The sequence below is a fragment of the Indicator indicator genome, chromosome 6, assembly GCF_027791375.1.
Source record: "Indicator indicator isolate 239-I01 chromosome 6, UM_Iind_1.1, whole genome shotgun sequence".
NCBI classification, from domain to species: domain Eukaryota; kingdom Metazoa; phylum Chordata; class Aves; order Piciformes; family Indicatoridae; genus Indicator; species Indicator indicator.
This window is the reverse complement of record NC_072015.1, coordinates 27,532,793-27,553,342: the sequence shown is the minus strand read 5'-3', so window position 1 is coordinate 27,553,342 and position 20,550 is coordinate 27,532,793. Positions and strand designations below refer to the sequence as shown.

Here is a 20,550-nt window from a genome sequence, read left to right as displayed (position 1 = left end):
CTTCTAACTTGCCTGAAGGTCTAGTAGTTGAATCCATGTGTCCCCACAGAATTTTGTAGTGAGATTTTTCTTGTGGAAATTAACTGAAATTAGCCTCTGTCATGTTGCTGTGCCTCAATATTATGAGTATTGGCAAGGGAGGAATTTTTTTACACTGAGGGTGGTGAAACACTGGCCCAGGTTGCCCAGCGAGGTGGTAGAGGCACAATCCCTAGAAACATTCCAGGTCAGATTAGATGGAGCTCTGAGCAACCTGATCGAGTTGTAGATGTCTGTGCTCAGAACAGGGGCATTGGACTAATGACCTTTACAGGTTCCTTCCAACCTAAAGCATTCTGTGAGTGCTGTAGAAAGAATAATACTGTTGTAACAAGAGCTGCTGGAATCTCCAAAGGCTGCAAGAACTACCTTTGGAAGGTGTTTCTTCCCTGGGCTCTGTTCCTTTCCGTGGCAGTGAAAGTACTGAGAGTTAGTGTCTTTCGGCTGAATAGGAATCTGAGGGACACATGTTTTGTGACCCATGCAAGATGGGTTTGCATGAGAAGTTTTCAGTAGACATCAAAGACATGCTGGAGGCTCAAAGAGCAGAATGGTTTTGTGCTCTTATGTACAGTTTGTACCTGAGAGAGAGAATCATGAGGGAGAAGATTGTGAAAACATTGAAAAAGCCCGCCACGGTTCTTTAAGGAAATATCAGTATCCTGATATTAATGGCTTTGAAATATGGAATCCAATAGCTGAAGTTGGTAGATATGGCCATATTGTGACAATGATCTTGGAACTGACTTTCCTCTGGGGACTGATCTGGTTCCTACAGTGAACTTTGCAAATGCCAGATACTGTGCTAATGACATCTTAAGCTACAGCTGAAGAATCAGCTTGAGTGCTTTTGCTAGCATACAACCAAGGACCTTTATTTACTGCAGTCTTTTTAAAATGAGTATAAAAATCACTGAAGTGTTTATTTTCTCCCTTCTTTCACTGAAATGTCTCTGGAATAGAATATGGAATGCTGTAAATCAGTATGTGTCTTCTCACTGGTCAAGTTACTGTGTGATGCCATAACTGTTTCACTTGAGTTTAGACTCTTCAGTGTCCCCTGCTCTAAAGAATCATAGAAGCATTGATAACATCGGAAGGCTTTTCTTTTTTTCCAACATCAGTCTGCATGGGAGGAAGGAAAGCAAGCTGCCTCTTCCTGAAGCAGAACTAGTTAAAAAGATTCTTGAAATGCAGCTTGTGCATCATGCTTTGTGTGAACAGAGGCCCATTCCCGCACTGACTTATTTTCAGCAGCACACAGTTGTCTGCTTTACATGGCCTGACATGTTAACAGATGAGATTTACTCTTTTCCTATGACCCCTTATACAGCCATCAATGCCAAGTTTATAAAGGGTGTTCTTCATAATGCATTGGATAGCCGAAAACTTTAACTCTCTAGAGTATCATCACTTACTTGCTGTCTTAAAAATACATCCTTTTTGGGAGGGGAGTTAGTGAGATCTGTTCTAGATTCTCATTCTAATATGATTATCATACTATTTTTTTCTCTTTTTTTTTTTTTTTTTTTTAGGAGCAGTACACAAATTTTGGTCAGTCCTAATCCATCACTTGCCACAAAGTCTTCATTAATTCCTTGGAGTGGCTTAATCTTCATCCGTTGTGGTAATGGACAAAAGGTACATAGCTTACTTGAGAGCTGAGATTGCAACTGTATTTTCTTTGATGGAGAAAGTTATAGAATAGTTTAGGTTGGATAAGACCTTTAACGTTCTCAGGTCAAACCATTTACCCAACACTACCACTCATGCTGCTGAATCATGTCCTTAAGTGCCACATCTACACATCTTTTTAAATATCTCCAGGGATGATGATTCAACCATTTCCCTGGGCAGTCTGTTCCAGTGCTCAAGGTCTAGTAATGTTGCTAAAACCTTTTAGGTGTGACATAACATTTCTGTCAACTTCCATGACTCTCTTCCATTTCTGAAGTTCTCTTTTAAGAAAAAAAATGAAAAGAAATACTGTGGTGTGAACATTTAGACTGAACTGCCATCAAAGTGAATGTTGTTTATCCACCACTGCCTTATGCATCATTTCTAGAAAAGCTAAATATATACACATGTACACATCCATATATAAAAGGAATCTATATAACATTTTAGAAGTTGAAGGAGGTTATTGGACAAGTCACCAGCACTCCTTTTGAGGTCTGTTAGGGTAAAATTAAGCTCTGGCTGACACATCTGTGATGAAGAACATCTAGAACAGGTTCTTGCTCTTTGTTCATTTTAATCCAATCCTTTTCCCTGGTTAAATGAAGGGATAGAAATAAAATGTATGAAGCCCGCAGTTTCTTCTTTTATCAGTGTAAAAGCAGAAGGGCTCCCTGCTATCCCTGGAGATATTCAAGGTGAGGCTTGACAGGGCTCTGGGCAACCTGATCTAGTTGAGGATGCCCCTGATGACTGCAGAGGGGGTTGGACTAGATGACCTTTGAGGTTCCTTCCAACCCAGACCATTCTATGATTCCTCAAAGAAATAAATGCCTGGATTTTTGGTTTTACAGCCAGTATATATTTTGAGTTACTTGTAACAATGCATGGAAAGAGAAATAGAAGACACTGAAAGGATAAACCAACATATCTGTTTTCCTTTTTGATGGGGAAAGGGGAGGTTATGGAACAGAGTTGGAAACTGTCTTAAAAAATACACCAAACAGGGCAGTTGCGGAAAAGAGTTAAGAAGGAAATGGAAACTCCACGTAATTAACTGTGTCATGCTGTACAGTATGAGAAAAGGATTTGAGAAGGAACCTACTAGGACAGAAGTGGAGAATGTAGCAAACCCAATCAAACTGTAAGGGATGTGGTAGTCAATAATGATAGGTACCATTTCTTTGGTACCTATCCAATCAAGGAAAAAGCATGCTAAGACTGAGAAGGGTAAGAAAGATGGTGAAGAGTCTGAAGAACAAGTCTTATGAGGAAGCTGAGGAAACTGAGGTTGTTTAGTCTGAAGAAAAGGAGGCTGAGGGGAGACCACCTTGCTCTCTGCAACTCCTTGAACAAGTGATAGAAAAAGAGGAAATGGCTTCAAGTTGCACTGGGGGAGATTTAGATTGGGTATTAGAAGAAACTTCTTCACTGAAAGGATTCTCAAACACTGGAATAGCCTCCCTAGCAGGGAGGTATTTAAAAGATGCAGGGATGTGGTGCTGAGGGACATGGTTTAGCACTGGATTTGGTAGTGTTAGATAATTGTTGAGATCAAATCCAACTGTCTTTTCCAACCGAAGTGGTTCTGTGATTTTTCCTAGCATTAACAGAAGTTTTTGGAAGTAGTGATGATGTAGCAGAAGTGAACACATCTTCTGAGCAAGGCAGTCCTGTTCCTGTTCTCTGAGCAGAGAATATTGTAGGAGTTGCCAATTAAATTTAACTTGTTTAAATTATTTTTCCTATTGAATTAAACCATTTGAATAGTAAATTTTCCTGTTCTCCTAAATTAAATTTGTCCCAAGAATCTTTGAATTTTGATCTGAAGTTAGAGAAGACCTAGTAATTTGAGACCCTTTCTCTGTTAAAATGTAACTATGAACATCGTAAGCCCTTCCAGCTCAGGGAAACAGATAAATCATTTGATTTGTTAATATGTCCATGTTTGCTATTTACATCTTTCCTTTTCTCCAAATTGTGCCAAAGTCTGTCAAAGTGCAGATTCGTGAGGCAGTTGCAGGGAGTGTGCCTGGAACAGACTCTCCATTTAGAAGCTGGGAGTTATTTGGTCTACAGTCTGCGAGCTCTGCTGCTTGTGTGGCAAAGCCTGTCTCAGTGCTCGTGCACCCACAAATGGAAGTACAGATAAAGAACACAACTGTTTCTTTTCCTAGGACAAAACCTGGCCTCAGATCAGGTAACATTTGCTGAACTTAATAAATGCAACATCTGTTGTGCCTTGTGTTTAGAGGTGTTGTGTCCTATATTGCCTGTTTGGGAGTTTGATGCCTTGACTTGGGTTTTGTTCTTTTAGTCTGATAAGTGTGATTGAACAGGTTCCCTCTCCTGACTTTGCATTGAAATGTAACTCCTTGTGATGGAACTCCTTTCATAAGTTTTTCTACTTCTATTTAATTCCCTTTCCCCTTCTTTTCCTTTTCCTCTTCCTCCTCCTTTTTCCCCTGCCTTCCTCCTCTTCCTCTTCCCCCCCCTCTCCTTTTCCTGTTTTATTTCCCCCTTCTTTTCTGCCCCATTTCAGCATCTCTATACTTTTTCCCATAGATAGCTCTGCATACAGATAGGTAAGTTGCCTTCTTGTAAGCAGCTATGATGAATGTGACAATATTGTGTCTGGGCAAAGGGTGTTATGAGCATACTGCATTTTACTAAAGCTCTTTTTGGTCAGTATACTTCTGCAGTAAACCTATTCTCCTCATCTGTTTGTGTCCCGAAGATGTGAGATAAATCTGTGTGAAGCAAAGAAATAAATGTTCTTCCTTAAGATGATAGGAATGTCAGCTATGAGCTATCCTTGTCTGGTACTTTAGTGATCAAGGAGGACACTATTGATAGTGGAGACTCAAATCCTTTACATTTAATTCCAGTAATGCTTCAAGTTCTTTGAATTACTGTAGGAAACTGTCATTCTCTTATCCAGATACCAGATTTTATTTTTTTAATAGTAGTGCTAAGCTTTCTTTTCTAGGTAGTAAGGATTTTGATCAGAGGGCTGAAGCACTTCTCTTATGAGGACAGGCTGAAAGAGTTGGGGCTGTTCAGCCTGGAGGGGAGAAGGCTCTGGGGAGACCTTATAGCTACATTTTAATATCTGAAGGAGGCTTTCACGAAGGCTGGGGAAGGACTGTTTAGAAGGGCTTGTAGCAATAGGACTAGGGGAAGGGTACATTTAGGTTGGACATTAGGAGGAAGCTCTTTAAAATGTGTGTTAAAATACTAGAACAGGTTGCCCAGGGATGTGGTTGAGGCCCCATCCCTGGAGAAATTCAAAGTCAGATTTGATGTGGCCCTGGGTACCTGATCTAGTTGAAGGTCTCCCTGCTGACTGCAGGGGGGTTGAACAAGATGACCTTTGAGGGCCCCTTCCAACCTGATGCAGTCTGTGAATCTGAATAAAGATACTTAATATACTTGTCTGATATTTCCCTTCTAGGGACTTTACTGGAAATGGTGAACAAAGGGGATAAAGATGTGAAGTGGAGTTTGTCATTGCTTACACCACCCTATGTCAGAGTGAGTGAATGCTTACCTTGGTAGTTTCATGCAAATTTCCTGGGCTTTTTTTCTGGTCTCTCTCCCTCCATTCTCTCAAAGGATATATATCTCAGCATCAGCTTGGTTATGAAGTTTCTTTTCTTGCATCTTTCCACATCAGGGACATGTTATTCTTTTTCAAATCTTCCATGTGCTCCCTGGCTGTGAATCAGTCAGTGCACTGTGAGATGAATTCTTGTTCACTTATTGGTTTACAGAGTTTGCTTGTGCTCACCCAATATCATCATCCAAATTACACAAAATGATTCTAGAATCATAGTTGGAAGATACCATCAAGATCATCAAGTCCAACTGGTAACCCAGCACTGCCAGGTCACCACTAAACCATGTCCCTGAGTATCACATCTACGTACCTTTTATATATCTCCAGGGATGGTAACTTTATGAAGGATAGATGTCCCTTTTGGCTCCAGAATGCTCCGCTTGCCTTGTTTGGAGATTCATGCAAGTGGATTTGTGCTATGCATGGTACTTCTGTAGGTAATCTAAGTTACCAGACCAATTATTGCAGCTCCACCATTGATATTTCTAAGTGCTTCCCTATTGTTTTGATAGGCTGGAATGCTGTGATGATCACTTTGATTTTGCTAGAATTATCAAAGTATGTTGTAGTAAAATGATAAAAATGGTCATGTAGCACTCTCAGTTGTAGCCCAGAAGACTGAGCATACCATCTTCCAGCCAGCACACCACTTCTAAACTGGAAGTTAGTAGTCATAGTGACTGCCTAGATGTTGCAGTAGTTCTTTTAGGAAGTCAGTATTTGCTTATTTGAAAGCAGCTTGATTTGGTTGTATTTTCTTCAGCCCTTTGCAAAGGTGGGGGGTGGTTATTTTTGTGGAGTTTTTCATTTGTTTGTTTATTTGTTTGTGTTTTTTTTTGTTTTTCCCCCTTTTGAATCAGACTTATAACTTCATTTGCAGGATGTGGACAGAAGTGGTGGTTTCCGTAGGGCTACTTCCTCCGTTTTCACATGTTCCCCTGTATCTGGTATTCTTGAAGCTCACAGAGAAGAGACGGTAAAGCGATGTTTATGACTGTTTCGAGCGTGTTAGCGTGTTTCTGTTGTAAATAGAATCTTATGTGAGAAATTCTCTGAAAGAACAGTTGAGTTTTTGAAGCCAGTCATGTTTTTGTCTGATAATGATAAAATATTTGCCTTCCAGAATTGGATTCTGGGTTGTATCAGGTAATCAGTGTGTACTTAAAACAGCTGTTAGTAATTCAGTGGAGTAAGCTAGAATACTTCTTTTATGAGGACAGGCTGAAGGAGCTAGGCTTGTTTGGTCTGGAGAAGAGAAGGTTCCAGGGAGCCTTCTGGCCTTCCAGTATCTGAAGGAGGCCTGCAAAAAGACTGGAGAGGAACTGTTTACAAAAGCCTTTAGTGATAGGGTGAAGAGCAATGGTTTCAAACTAGAGAAGAGTAGATTTAGATTGGATGTAACCAAGTCTTCACCATGAGGGTGGTGGAACCCTAGAACAGGTTGCTCAGTAATGCAGTTGAGGTGCCATCCCTGGAGCTACTGAAGGTTAGGCTCAACAAGGCTCTGAACAACCTGATCTAGTGTAGGATGTCCCTGCTGACTGCAGAGGGGATTGCACTAGATGACTTTTGGAGGTCCTTTCCAACCCAAGCTATTCTATGATTCTGTGGAGTGTATAGATGACTTTGATGTGATGGCTTTGGGTAGGTTTTTTTTTTTTTATTAAAGATAATATATTCTAGAACATAAAATTGGTTATAAATGTTTTGTAAAAATCCACAAAAAAATTGCAAATACTATTTGGTTCTTACGAAACCAGTGTGAACAACTGCTTTTGTTTCCTTAGCAGTCTTATCATACTTGTTGAAGAACCATTTATCTGTTCCTGAAGCTGGATTTATTTGATTTACAATTGAATCTCCTGGCCACTAGAGGGTTTCACAACCACAGTTATAAAGCACATCCAGGGACATACTGAATGAGTTGCTGTGGGACTGTTGTCCCTCAATGCTACTTCAGGTCTATTTGTTCATGATCAGTTATTTTTTTAGTCATTATGGATTATTATGACTGTATAATGCTGCAATTTGTAATCTATTTATAAAAACCTGACTCTTGCCCAGTTTTCCAGTTTTATCTTGAAAACCCTTATTTGAGTTTAAACAATTATCTTTGCTTTAGCAACCCTACTTCAGACATATTTGAATAACATTTGCATTATTGACATGTCAGGCTGTTGGCTGGAGCTGATAAGGTACAGTGCTGTCATGATTTGCTGGTTTTTGCAGTGGGTCTGATATCATTTGGCTAATTAGATGTCATTGTAGTGATTTTTCTGCTGCTCTCCTTTCCTCCATCCTCACCTCTGAAAACAATGCAGATTTGTTCTTGGGTTAACCTGGCCTGGTGCTATACAGAGAGCTTTCATTACATTGCTGACCTTTAAGGATGATCAAATGCACATTCTGCAAGTTGGTTTAAATTTCAAGCCTTCTAGTAGTTGTACTTGGTGTGCTGCAGACTTGGAGCCGGAGGAGTGCAGTTGTTCACACCTTAGCTGACAGATGAAGGAAGGTATCACTGTCTTTCAGCTGTGCATATTTCCCCTTCCTGGTCCCCTTCTGCCTCATTTTACTGATAGAAATAGTTGTGCAAGCACTCGCTGGCTTCACTTAAAACAGATTAGCTGAAATTTTGTTTGAGTTTTCTTGCACAACTCTTCTCATCAGAATTTTTTTCTCTTACGGGGTAAAGAGGACAAGCTGTGTTGTTTTGTACAAGATCACCTGTGTGTGGATGTGTTCTCTAGTGTGTTAAATTTTGTGCTGGCTTAGCTGCAGCTTTGTGTAGGTGAGGATGTATAGATTATTACTAGATTATTATTATAGATTTAATAAGCTTCTGCAATGTTTTTCTCCTGTAGGTTGCTGTAATCTTTTCACCTAAAGATCAAGGGGAATGCGTCGAGTTCTGGAACTTTGAGTGCCACCCAGTTGAAACACCTTGTTACAGACACACAATAAAACTTCTTTTTTCTGGAATAGTGAGTATATAAATTTTATAAATGCTGTCCTGAGCACACATTTTTGGCAATATCTTACTTTTGCTCTACAGTACTCACAATATCAAAGCGTGATGGTGGTTGGAAGGAACCTCTGGAGATCTTGTCCAGCCCCTTGCTAAAGCAGGATTGCCTAGAGTAAGTTGCACAGAATCATGTTGAGGTTGCTTTGAATCTCTCCAAAGAAGACGACTCCACTGGTTTTCTGTGCACTTGCTTTAAATCCCAACCTCACCATCCATATAAACCTACAGAGAATCTATTGCAGTTAGGAAGAATTATTTCTAATATTTAGCTGAATGTGAAGAGCTTTGTGCGTTCAGTATTGCTCTGTTTGCTTTGCTGTCATCTCCAGAGAGTTTGACTTGATTTTTGCTAAGAAGCCCAGATAAAAATTTGGGGTTTTTCTTTAAACTACTGAGCTTGTTCCAGTACTAGGAACCTTACCCTTCTTATCAGGTACCTTACTTTTTATTTTGTAGGCTTCTTGTTCTTCCCACTAGTTAATTGTGTTGCAAAGGGATCTTGTTAAATAACTTCTAGTTTTGGCTTGAAGAATGAGGACTAATTTGTTAGTTAACAAGTAGCTAACTAACATTAACAAATAATGTGGTGTTTGGGTTTTTATTTAGCTTTCACCTAATTTGAAGATAATTTTCCTTAAAATGAGGAAAGCTGCTGTGTCATTTGTCTGTTTCAAGATAGCTGAGATTGAGATAAGATTAATTCTTTGTCAGAAATCTAGAATTTTTGAGAATCCTTTTCTGAAAAAGTGCCTGGTGATCAGCTGTGTAAACCTTTAAGCAGCACAATTTGGTATTAGTGTTTTTGAACTACTTCCGTAGATTTGTTGTTCTTGATATTTTTTAAAGCTGTTAACAATTGGATCTTTCCAACACCTCTTTGTGCTTATGGGGAAAATTGTGTAGAATACATGAAATGTGTCAAAAATCTTCTTCAAAAAGAATTGAAAGGGAAGTCAGTTGTCAGCTAAGTAAGGAACTGTACATGTTTGAAAGAGAGGTCAACACAGAACCTTTACTGAGATTGACAAGTTTCAAATCAAATCCGCTTTTAGTCAAGCCAGGTCAGTTCTAATCCATTATGCTGCAGGGATCAAGAGGTTAGATGATGTTACTTCAACTTTTTGAAAAGGACTTGATCCTGCAAGTTTTGCAGAAGCAGAGGGCTACAGCTCTGTTTAATGTGACTTTTGAAAGAAGTGGGAAGACTGTCTGTCAGAGTGACTGCCTGATATTTATTTATAGCACTACTTCAGAATCAGTGAAAAATTTGGAAGAGCTCAGGAAAGAACTAAACAGGGTGAAGCTGGGGAAATCTGTGGTAGTTACCACTTCCTTTTATTTTTTTTTCCCTGAAAAACTGATTAACTGTGATTTTTTTTTTGATTATACTCTGTGTGTGTTTGCAGTCTCCACCACTGGAAATCACAGTCAGGAGCTCAGAAGATCAGGTCTCCAAAACTGGTCCCAGAGACCAGGAAAGGAAGGATTGTCCATATATTTGGCAGCCCCAGGTTCACAATACTGGCCATTTAAAGTTGTTGTTTGCTTTTCCTGAGGATCACTTATTAGGCTGTTACCAGAAGTGGCTCTGAGCTCACTGAGCTCCGAATGAGTATCACTGTTGTGCACAGAAGTCTTGAATTGGGATTTCCATCTGATTATTGGTCCTTTGGGGTGAAACAGGGAACTAGCAAGAGTTTGCCAGAAGGATGGGGCAGCACCTTAGGTCTGATTGCTCTTTTAGCATGCAGAAAGTTGAGGACTTCATATAGAAACCCCTACTATTGTCTGAAACTGTTACAAATGTTAATTGCATACGATTTTTGTAGTTTACCCAGCTAAAGTACATAAACCATGTAATTAGGTAACTTGTTAATATTTCATTTTGCAGCAAACTGAGCTGAATTTCTTAATACATAACACACAACTTTCTGCTGAGAGTCCCGATTTCATTATTATTATCAGCAGTACTAAGCTTCCATCTTCTTTGGCTATTCCAGAAATGAGAGGAAGAAAAATCTCTTTTTTTAACTCAGAGCAAAATAATTGTAGTTTTAAAACTAAAATTTCTGTGCTCCTGAGGTGGCTTTGGAACAGCAGCACTCAACTGTAACTGTAACAGAAGTCTTCCTTGCTCCTGAAATAGAAGTCTTGTGCCTTCAGCACAATAAGGACATGAACCTGTAGGAGTAGGTCCAAAGGAGGCCAGATTATCAGAAGGCTGGAGCGCCTCTCCTAAGAGGAGGCTGAGAGGATTCAGCCAGGAAAATAGAAGGCTCCAGGGAGACCTTATTGTACTTGAAAGGGTCTATAGAAAATATGTGGACAGACTTTTTAGCAGGGCCTGTTGTGACAGAACAAGGGGTGATGCTTTGAAACTGAAAGAGGGGAAATTCAGGCTAGATAGAAGGAAGACCTATTTTAACAGTGATGGTGATGAAACCCTGGCTCAGGTTGCCCAGAGGGGTGGTAGAAGCTCCATCCCTGGAAACATTCCAGACCAGGTTGGATGGGGCTCTGAGCATCCTGATCTAGTTGCAGATGTCCCTGCCGACCGCAGCAGGGTTGGACTTCAGCTTTTGAAGATTGGTTCCAACCTAAGGCATTGTTTTCCTTATCCTCACGCAGTAAACCTGCCTAATTGATAAGTGATAGCACTGAGGCATGACACCCATCATTTTTCACTACTTGGAGAATGAAAAGTTCTTGAAACAAGACACTTGTACAAATCCTTTCTTGTCTTGATGTATGGTTCGTGGCTGTGGTTCGTGGCTTATTTGCAGCTGAAAAAATAGTCTTCAAAATTAAAATTTAATTTTTTTTGGCTGCTGCTGTTTCTGACACTGATTAGCAGCTCTTTCAATAGAAGGAGTGAATGTCTAAAAGACAAATTTGTCATAGCAGCTCTATTGAAGATGAATCTATTTTTCTAATCTTCCTTGTGTAAGGGAATCAACTGCTTGTCTAAAACGTCAGCACCCTTTCAAAGACTGAGATAATGTTGTACAACCCTAAGTGTGGGAGGTTCTTTAACTATGTTCAAGATGTTGTGACCCCAAGGGTATTGACAGCATATGGCTAAATTCGTTAAACAATGCAGAATTTCAAATTGGCTCTTGGCGAAGATAAGGCTTAGTGGATGAGGAGAAGGCTGTGGATGTGGCCTTTTGGACTTCAGTAAAGCCTTTGATGCACTCTCCTATAGCATCTTCCTGGAGAAACTGGCTGGTCATGGCTTGAACAGGTGCACACTTTGCTGTGTGGGAGAAAAAAAAAAAAGGGAATGAAAAAGAAAACCAACCAACCAAACCCCAAAAAACCAAAACCCCTAAACAAACCCCCCCCAACCTTCCATTCCCCCAAAAAACCCCATGCCACCCCAAAACTGGCTGACTGGCCAAGCTCAAAGATTTGTAGTAAATGAAGTTAAATCCAGTTGTTGGCCTGTCACAAGAGGTGTTCCCCAGGGGCTCAGTATTGGGATGAGGGGATTGAGGGCACCTTCACTGAGTTTTCGGATAACACCAACCTGAGCGTGAGTGCTCATCTGCTTGAGGGTCGGAAGGCTCTACAGAGGGACCTGGACAGGCTGCAACAGTGGGACGAGGCCAGTGGTATGAGGTTCAAAAAGGCCTAGTGCTAGGGTCCTGCACTTGGGTCACAACAGCAGTGCAGTGTTCCGGGCTTGGGGAAAATTGGCTGGAAAGCTGCCCAACAGAGAACAGCCTGGGGGTGTTGATCAACAGCTGGCTGAACGTGAGCCAGTGGTGCGGCCAGGAAGGCCAACAGCGTCCTGGCCTGTATCACAAACAGTGTGACCAGCAGGACTGGAGAGGTGGTTGTCTGCCTGTACTCAGTATTGAGGAGGCCACACCTTGAGTACTGTGTTCAGTTTTTGGCTTACTGCAAGAGGGATACTGAGGTACTGGAGACATGTCCAGAGAAGAGCAATGAAGCTGGGGAAGGGTCTGAAGAACAGGTCTTAAAAGGAGCAGCTGAGGGAACTGAGGTTGTTTAGTCTGGAGAAAAGGAGGCTGAGGCAAGACCTTGCTCTCTACAACTACCTGAAAGGAGGTTGTAGTGAGATGGGTGTTGGTCTGTTCTCCCAGGTGACAAGTGATAGGACAAGAGGAAACAGTCTCAGGTTGTTCCATGGGAGGTTTAGGTTGGATATTAGGCAAAATTTCTTTGCTGAAAGGGCTGGCAAGCCCTGGAACAGGCTGCTTAGGGAAGTGGAGTCACCTTTCTCAGAGGGATTTAAAAGATGTGTAGGTGTGGTGGTGAGTGACATGGTTTAACAGCAGGCTTGGTAGTATTAGTTTAGTGGTTGGACTCAATCTTGGAGGTCTCTTCCAGCCTAAATGATTTTGGTTTTTGAAGTAGTCCCTTAGGGTGATCTGATCTCGTTGTGTTGGAGTACACAGAATGGGGGTCCTGAGGATGATAAATATTTTGTCCTAATTTCTGAATGTGACAATGAGGATATAAGGCATTATCAGATTCCAACTCTTATTCAGAATTATTACGAAGCTTTTTGCTGTGGTGAGAACTGAAGCTCCAATGATGATCTACACCTGCCTTCTTCCTGAGTGCTTTTTTAACCAACTTTGCTGTTCTCCAGGCATATGGGCAGAAGATCTGCAGAGGAATTGGGGTTTGTTTTGGCTTTTAGTAAAATCTTTGTTGCTACAATCCTTCTTGAGATCGCACCTGTGCTGCTAATTTGTTGTGAACTGGCTTGTAACAAATAAAGCATTCACAAGACACGAAAGCCTGCTAAAGCATTCCTCCAAAATCATTGCTTCTGTCTCAGTGATCCAGACTCTGCTGTTCCTCAAACATTACACTTTAAATGAAAAGTCTTGGATTGGGACTTGCATGCTTGAATACTTAAATGCTTTTGAATGTAAACTTCTTTAAAGGTTTCTCTTTTGCCAACAGGGCTTTGAAGAAGAAATTGAAGCTACAACTCTGGAAGCTTCTGCAAGTGTCACCCTTCGGCCAGAGCTTCCAGCTGCAGCAGAAACAAAGGTTTACTCCGAAGCACACAGTTTCGAAGCTGGGTACGTACTGATCTCATGGGTTTAGCCAGTTGAGTCTGCAGGTGTGTTCCATATCATGCTGCTGCCATGCCAGCTTCAAAATGAAAGTGCTGGCTGGAGTCAAGTGTCATGGGACTTGTAGTTCAGATTGTAATGTGGGAGGCTTCCTGTTCTAGTTGCTGCTTCCGGTTTGGGGTCTTGGTCTTCTGTTGGCTGTGAGCTTTGGTGTGGGGTGACTCTTTTATCACTGATTTCTGCTGCTGCTTCTGCTTTTGCTCTGCTTTCCTGCACAATAGCGAAGGTAATTGTCCATTAGTTATTTCCATTAAACTCCTTATCTTGACCGTAAGACTTATTGGGTCACTTTACCTCCCAATTTTGTGGGGGGCTTGCTTGTGAGAGTAGGCTGTCTTAAACTAGGACAAAGCTTGAACTGAGAGTCTGCAATTGGGTGATGGTGGGGAACGACCCAACTCCACAATCAAACACTTTTTTTTTATCCCTAGGACAGCTGTGTGGTGGAACAGGCTGTGCAGAGAGGTTGTGCAGTCTGTGACCTTGAAGGTTTTCAGGATCTGACTGGGCAGAGCCCTGTGCAGCCTGGTTAGACCTCACAGCTGACCCAAACTGGAACATAAAATTGAGCTGGAGACCTCCCAAAGTTTCTTCTGACCTGAACTGTCCTATGATTCTACTTGTTAACAAGTAAACAGCTACAAAGTCCAGACTTGCCGTATCTTTTAGTGCCTTTGTAGTGTTTGGTCACCTGTTCCCATCCTTTTTCTTGTGAGCTGGGTTTCCAAGTTGCCTAACCATGATTTTTTTATTGTAAATCAACTACGATCAGTAGTAAAACCTTTTGCATACTCCCCTTTTGGAGTATAGACCATAGACCTGTCAAGTCACTTCTGAGCAGACCACTATGCTTGCATGTCTTGACCTTGCTGTTCTTCAGTCTTAAGTTCATTTCCAGTTCTTTCACTCTGGGATGATGTGAATATGGTAGGGGAATAAAATGTTGTATGCAATCCGTATGTTGAGATCATATAAGTAGGAAATCATGATCTCTTAAATCCCTTTTTCAAATCAGACAGAATGAGTTATTTCGAGGAGTCTATGCCCCCAAAAAGGTCTACGTTTTTCCTGAAACAAGAGTTGGGAAATCATGCACCTTGAAAGTGAACCTGAGGAATCATTCCTTTGCAACACATCTGGTAAGTTTGACAGGCTTTATTTTAAGCAATTCTTCAGAAGTCCTTCCAGCAGATGAACTATACTGTTTGTTGTTTTGTTTGTTTTATTTTCTCTTGACAGAAGACTGAAGTAGTGATTAGTTTAGTCTGTTTGTTAGATTCAAAAGTCAGTATTATATGGTCTGACTGAATCACTGAGTATATGTATAATATATTTGCAACTGAAGAAAAAAAAAATTACAGATTATAGTTTGCATAGATTTCTTCTTATCCTGATTTATTTGATTTCTTAAACTTTATTCAAATATTGAGATGTGAATTTTATCTTACTACGCACAGGTGTGGGTGTGCTTTATTTTTGAACACTGGCTCTTTGCAAAGCTGTATTTTAAGTCACCTGATTTATCTTAAGCATGTCATAAATAGCATATGCTAAGCTTAGATATAGTGCACTTTTAAGCATTTTGTATTCAATTGCAGCTGAAATTTATATGTCCCAGAGAGCCTTTCTACATCAAGCACTTGAAATACACTCTAAGGTGAGTGATGCCTATGCTAACATTCTCTCCTAACAAAAAAAAATTCAATAATTCAAGAGAAGTATTTTCTCTCTATGTACAGTGTTAAAATTGAGACAAATTTCCAACTTTCTGGCTGTCTAGTTATATGTTTGGGGGTTTTTCTTTTGTGGAGTTTTGGGGTGTTTTTTTTCCTAAGCTGTACTCTATAATCTTGGTTAGAAGCAGAATAAGCCCACACAGTTATTTCTGCATCTGCCAATTTCTTGCCTGCAAATTGTTCCTAACAGTGCTGCTGCTTTTAATGCTAAGCCTAATGCTTCATTTAACCATTTGGCATGCTGTGCACAATCAAGTCATTCCTTCCATTTATACCTTCTACAAAAGACACCAAACAAATTGCCTTCATCATGTTTCTAATTTGACAAACCTGCAGAGCTGCATCAAAGATTCTCTGCAAATGCAAGATTTGAGCAGCCAGTGGAATGGCCTGGTCACACCAAGCTTTTCAGCATGTTACCTGCCTAAAAGGAATTTAAGTTGGTGATAACAATCACTGAAAATAAACCTAGTCATCTTTGGAGTTCATTACAAGTATTTGGTAGTCCTATTAATCATCTCTTCAAGAAGTGTAGCACCTCTCATGCTCATCTGCAACAGTGGGGCTGTCTTCCTGACATGTTAAGAGTGGTTTGGGTAGGAAGGGACCTTAAAGATCATCAAATTCCAAATCCCCTACCATGGGCAGGGACACCTTCCACTAGACCAGGTTGCTGAAAGCCCTTATCCAGTCCAGCCTTGCACAGTTCAAGGAGGAGGCATTGACAACCTATCTGGGCACCCTGTTTCAGTGCCTTACCACTTTCATGGGGAAGAATTTCTTGCTAATATCTACCCTCTTTCAGTTTGAATCCATTACCCATTGTCCTATCACTACCTGCCTTTGTAAAAAGTCCCTCTCCAGCTTTCTTGTAGGCCCCCCTTCCAATAAGGCTGGAGCCTTCTGTTATTCAGGCTGAGCAACCCCAACTCTCTCATAGGATCATGGGACGTTAGGGGTTGGAAGGAACCTTCGAAGATCATCAAGTCCAAACCCCTGCCAGAGCAGGACAGCCTGTCTTCAGGAGAGCTGCTGACTAATTCTTCTTTTAGGGAAGAAGGATAATGTGTGTAGTGCCAACCAAGTGAGCACCTCCATTTGGAGGTCAAATGGAATTCACACAATCACAGAATGTTAGGGGTTGGAAGGGACCTCCAGAGATCATTAGGTCCAGCCCCTCTGCCAAAGCAGGATCACCTAGGGAAGGCCACACAGGAACACGTCCAGGTTGGCTGCCATGTGCTAAGAAACACTTAAACATGTGCTAAGAAGCTCTGTTCTGCCAGTGCATCACAGGTGATACAGTACCTATTCTGGAAATCAGTATTTGAGAGCCCACCTCTTAAAAAGAGAGATCCATAGCTTCCTGTTCAGTTTGAGCTTGGTTATATTGTTCTTTTTGTGTAAGTGCTAGGATGTGTAAAGTAGCTTGGATATATTATTTTGGAGATGATAGAGTTGTGCATCTCTCTTCACTTCCTACTGAATTTAGCCTTTGTTTTTTGTAAATCCTCAGGTGGCCTGGTTGTATGCTGCTTCAGACTATTCTTACTGGAATTTTTTTTTATATAATGCATCTGTTACAGATTAAATAGTCATACCCATGTTCTTCGCTTAGAAAATGGATTTTAAAAAGTAAAGCTGAGTAAATATCTTCATTCCATATGTTATAGATGGGGAAAAGAGACAGAGCATGCCAGGTTTCTGATACAAATATGATAGATTGAAACTCTGATCTGGCTGTGCTCCTTTACTGTATTGCTGATTTGTGGTTCAGCACAGCATAATTAGTCCTTTGGGTTTCTATTACCCCAATTAAAAAGATGCTACTCTTTATTCTGAAAGTATGTCCTCCTAAGTTACTTGACTGATCAGGATCTGTTTGTGAAGAAAATAATACAAAGTATATTTGCTAGGGTGACTGTTTTAGCACCCAGGATGAGATCAAGCTTACAAGGGGCAATGTTTTGATTTCCAAATGTAGGAGAAGGTTAAGAGCACAGACGGATTCAAAGAGGTAGGATTAGTGTAGAGGAAAGGAATATGAAAATAAGCAGATTCTAGAGGACATTGGATAAGACTTAAATACTATTAAGGGGAGAAAACTGAAGCTGCAAGGCAAGAAAACAAATCTGTCTGCCTTTCTTAGTAAGGCGGAACAGTGCTGTTCATTTTTCCTCATTCCAATATATGCCTTTTACTGTTACTTGTCTGTTACTGCTGGATATTTCTGTCGGATGCTATGGAAATCCAATATGCTGCCAATCAGTTTTTCCAGCTTGTTGCTTGTATAGCTTATGCTTTTTAGAATGTTCATTCCAGGCTCTTGACAGCTAAGGCAGCCACCCAGTACACTGGGTATGTTTCTATGCAGTTGAATGGAAGAGGCATTATATCACCTAAAAAGGTGTCATGTAAAACCTTTACAAGACTGTTTGCAAGTCGGTATTACCCATCCTTAGTAATTCAGCATCATTTCTCTTGATGTGCAGGCAGTTACAAGTAATCAAAATTATTTTTTACTAGCTTGAGATTGGTGGAATTTCAGGGAGTTGGAAATTTTAGGGTACTTGTCACGTGATTCGTGAAAGGAAAAAGTTATAACTTTGCTCTAAATAGGATTTGTGCACTGCCAAGAGACCAAACTTTCCTGCGTAAACTAGCAGCAGTATTGTAGTACTTTGTGTAATCAGTAGGAAGGAGTGATTTTTATCATCAGAGTCCATCAGAAGAATCACCACACAAGAAGGACATGGAACTGTTAGAGCAAGTCCAGAGGAGAGCCACAGTGATGATCAGAAGGCTGGCTGAAGCCTCTTTCCTATGAAAACAGGCTGAGAGAGATGGGGTTGTTCAGCCCTGGGGGAGAGATGACTTTGGGGAGACTTTATAGCTACCTTCCAGTAGCTGAAGGGAGCCTACAGGACAGCTGGAGAGGAACTTTTTACGAAGCCATGGGGTGATAGGATGGAGGGGTAATGGCTTCAAACTGCAAGTTCAGTTTTAGATTGGATACTAGGAAGAAATTCTTCCCCTTGAGGGTGGTAAGGCACTGGAACTGGTTGCCCCAAGGAAGTTGTGGAGGCTCCCTCTTTGTAAGTGTTAAAAGCCAGGTTGAACAACCTGGTCTAGTAGGAGGTGTTGCTGTGCATGGCAGGGGTTTTGGAACTAGATGATCATTAAGGTCACTTCCAAACCAACCCGTTCTATGACTTTATAATCAAATCTGCAAAAATAAACATGATGGTCTACTGCACAGCCAAAATGCTACTCTGGTGAAAATCAAAACTAGAGAGAATTTCTCACTCTGTAGGCTTTACTTGTTTATTAACAATGAATATGCACATTAACTGTCTTTTTACAGATCCCATCATTACATCCACGTGCCAGTCCAGTTCAAGCCCAAGGAAGAAGGAGAATTTACAGGCCTCTTTCTTGTGCTGTTGACCAAGGGTGCCTCAATTACTATTCGACTGTATGGTAGAGCTATTGCAAACTTTTTAAAATAGTTTTTATAATTCTTCACAGTTTATTCCTTTAAATTCAAGGATTTGAACTATGTTTCTATCCTGATGTCCTGATTGTTTTGCCCTGTGCTGCTGCTTTGATGGAAGGTCTTCTGTAAGATGAATGATGGTATTTGTTTTACAGATCTGTTTTCATAGTAAAAACACTGAGAAATAACTTTGTATGTTTTAAAGTTACCATGTTTTAATTCACGTTTCTGCACTTTTGGTGAAATGGGAGGTTTTTCTACTTCTGCATTTATTGGGACTAGCTACATACTGATATATTTTGTTGTAAGCGTTGTAAATCCAGAAATAAAATCCATGTGTTAACAGTTGATTAGATGTAGCTAAGATATTAGCTGTCTGCTCCTGGACAAGATCTGTTTTCAGAGGGGCACTTCGGAGAGCATGGGGGGGACTGGAGTACACAGAAGCTGATTTGTTTCCATCTGCTGAAGCTGGGACCACATCAACCCCTAACTTTTCACACAGTTCAGTGTCCAGCACAAACACCGTTTTTAACTCTAGTAACATGAGAACAGTGTAAATGAGCAATACTGCCTTCAGCTCCCAGAGTGATTCATCTCACCCCCTCTTCTGTCTCTAACAGCTGTGAGAAGATGTTGGTTTGAGAAATGACATAAGCCTGACGACTACTGCTTTTGGTTCACTTCTCTTGCATATCCTTGGCATCTGCAGTCAGTGGATTTAGGGTTGGGAGGTAGATTCCCATCTATCCATTTATGGATTGTTCTTTATCTATTCACCTTCTGGAATCCTTTTGACACTGTTTCCAGAAAGCTAGAAATGTAGCTTTCTGACAGCATAGTTCTGTCATAGCTTATGTATATTTTCTTCAGGTTTGAAGAAGTGTGAGTGAAATTCCCTTCAATAGGAGATTGTTTTACAGCAGTTTCAAACAACTGAAGTTTGGAAAAACTGGCAGGAGAACACTGAAGTACCTAGTGCAGTGCCTTTGCTATCTGCCACCAGGATTATGTTGAAGTAAACAAAACCTGCTGTTTTTTTGGTAACATCTCATTTCTCAGCCATCTAAAAACAGGAAGGAAGATTTACTAAAAGATATTAAACTAGACATCACAGATCATGGAATATTAGGGGTTGGAAGGCACCTAGAGTAGGCCACACAGGAATGCATCCAGGCGGGTTTTGAGTGTCTCCAGAGAAGGAGACTCCACAGCGTTTCTGGGCAGCCTATTCCAGTGTTCATAGTGAAGAAGTTTTTCCTTATTTTCCTGTGGAACAACCTCTGCTCCAGCTTGTGCTTATTGCCCCTTGTCCTATCATTGGACATTACTGAGAAGAGCCTGGCCGCATCCTCCTGACACTCACTCTACACATTTAAACATGAATGACATTACCTCTCAGTCTGCTCTTCTCCTAGCTAGAGACCCACCTCCCTCAGCCTTTCCTCATGAAGGAGATGTTCGACTCCCTTCAGCATCTTTGTGGCTCTGTGCTCGATTCTCCTAAGCAGGTCTCTTGAGGCCCTTCCTGAACTGAGGGGCCCCAAACTGGACACAATATTCCACATGTGGCCTCAGCGGGGCAGAGGGGGAAGAGAACCTCTCTCGACCTGCTGACCACACCCCTTCTGCTACACCCCAGGATGCCACTGGCCTTCTTGGCCACAAGGGCACATTGCTGCCTCAAGGTCAACCCAAGTCTGATAGCTGATCAACCTGTTCTGGATGAAGTTTTTCCCTGGTGATGAAGGTGCAAAAGCTGGAGCATAGCCAATGTATCTTTACTTGCAAAGTGAAAACATCAGTGGGGCTTCAATAGTTTGAGGAATTCACTTCAA

General features: G+C 41.0%; 1 protein-coding gene across 1 annotated transcript in view; it reads left to right on the top strand.

Annotated features, from left to right (window-relative positions):
* The window catches only part of CEP192 (centrosomal protein 192), a 67,831-nt gene extending 49,106 nt beyond the window's left edge, over nt 1-18,725 (top strand). The window contains exons 35-43 of the mRNA XM_054381601.1: nt 1,575-1,680; nt 3,706-3,916; nt 5,171-5,250; nt 6,216-6,311; nt 8,200-8,319; nt 13,305-13,426; nt 14,496-14,619; nt 15,079-15,137; nt 18,581-18,725. Coding sequence (XP_054237576.1) covers nt 1,575-1,680; nt 3,706-3,916; nt 5,171-5,250; nt 6,216-6,311; nt 8,200-8,319; nt 13,305-13,426; nt 14,496-14,619; nt 15,079-15,137; nt 18,581-18,725 — 1,063 coding nt within the window. The remainder of the gene's footprint in view (nt 1-1,574; nt 1,681-3,705; nt 3,917-5,170; nt 5,251-6,215; nt 6,312-8,199; nt 8,320-13,304; nt 13,427-14,495; nt 14,620-15,078; nt 15,138-18,580) is intronic.
* Nucleotides 18,726-20,550: the final 1,825 nt, after the last annotated feature.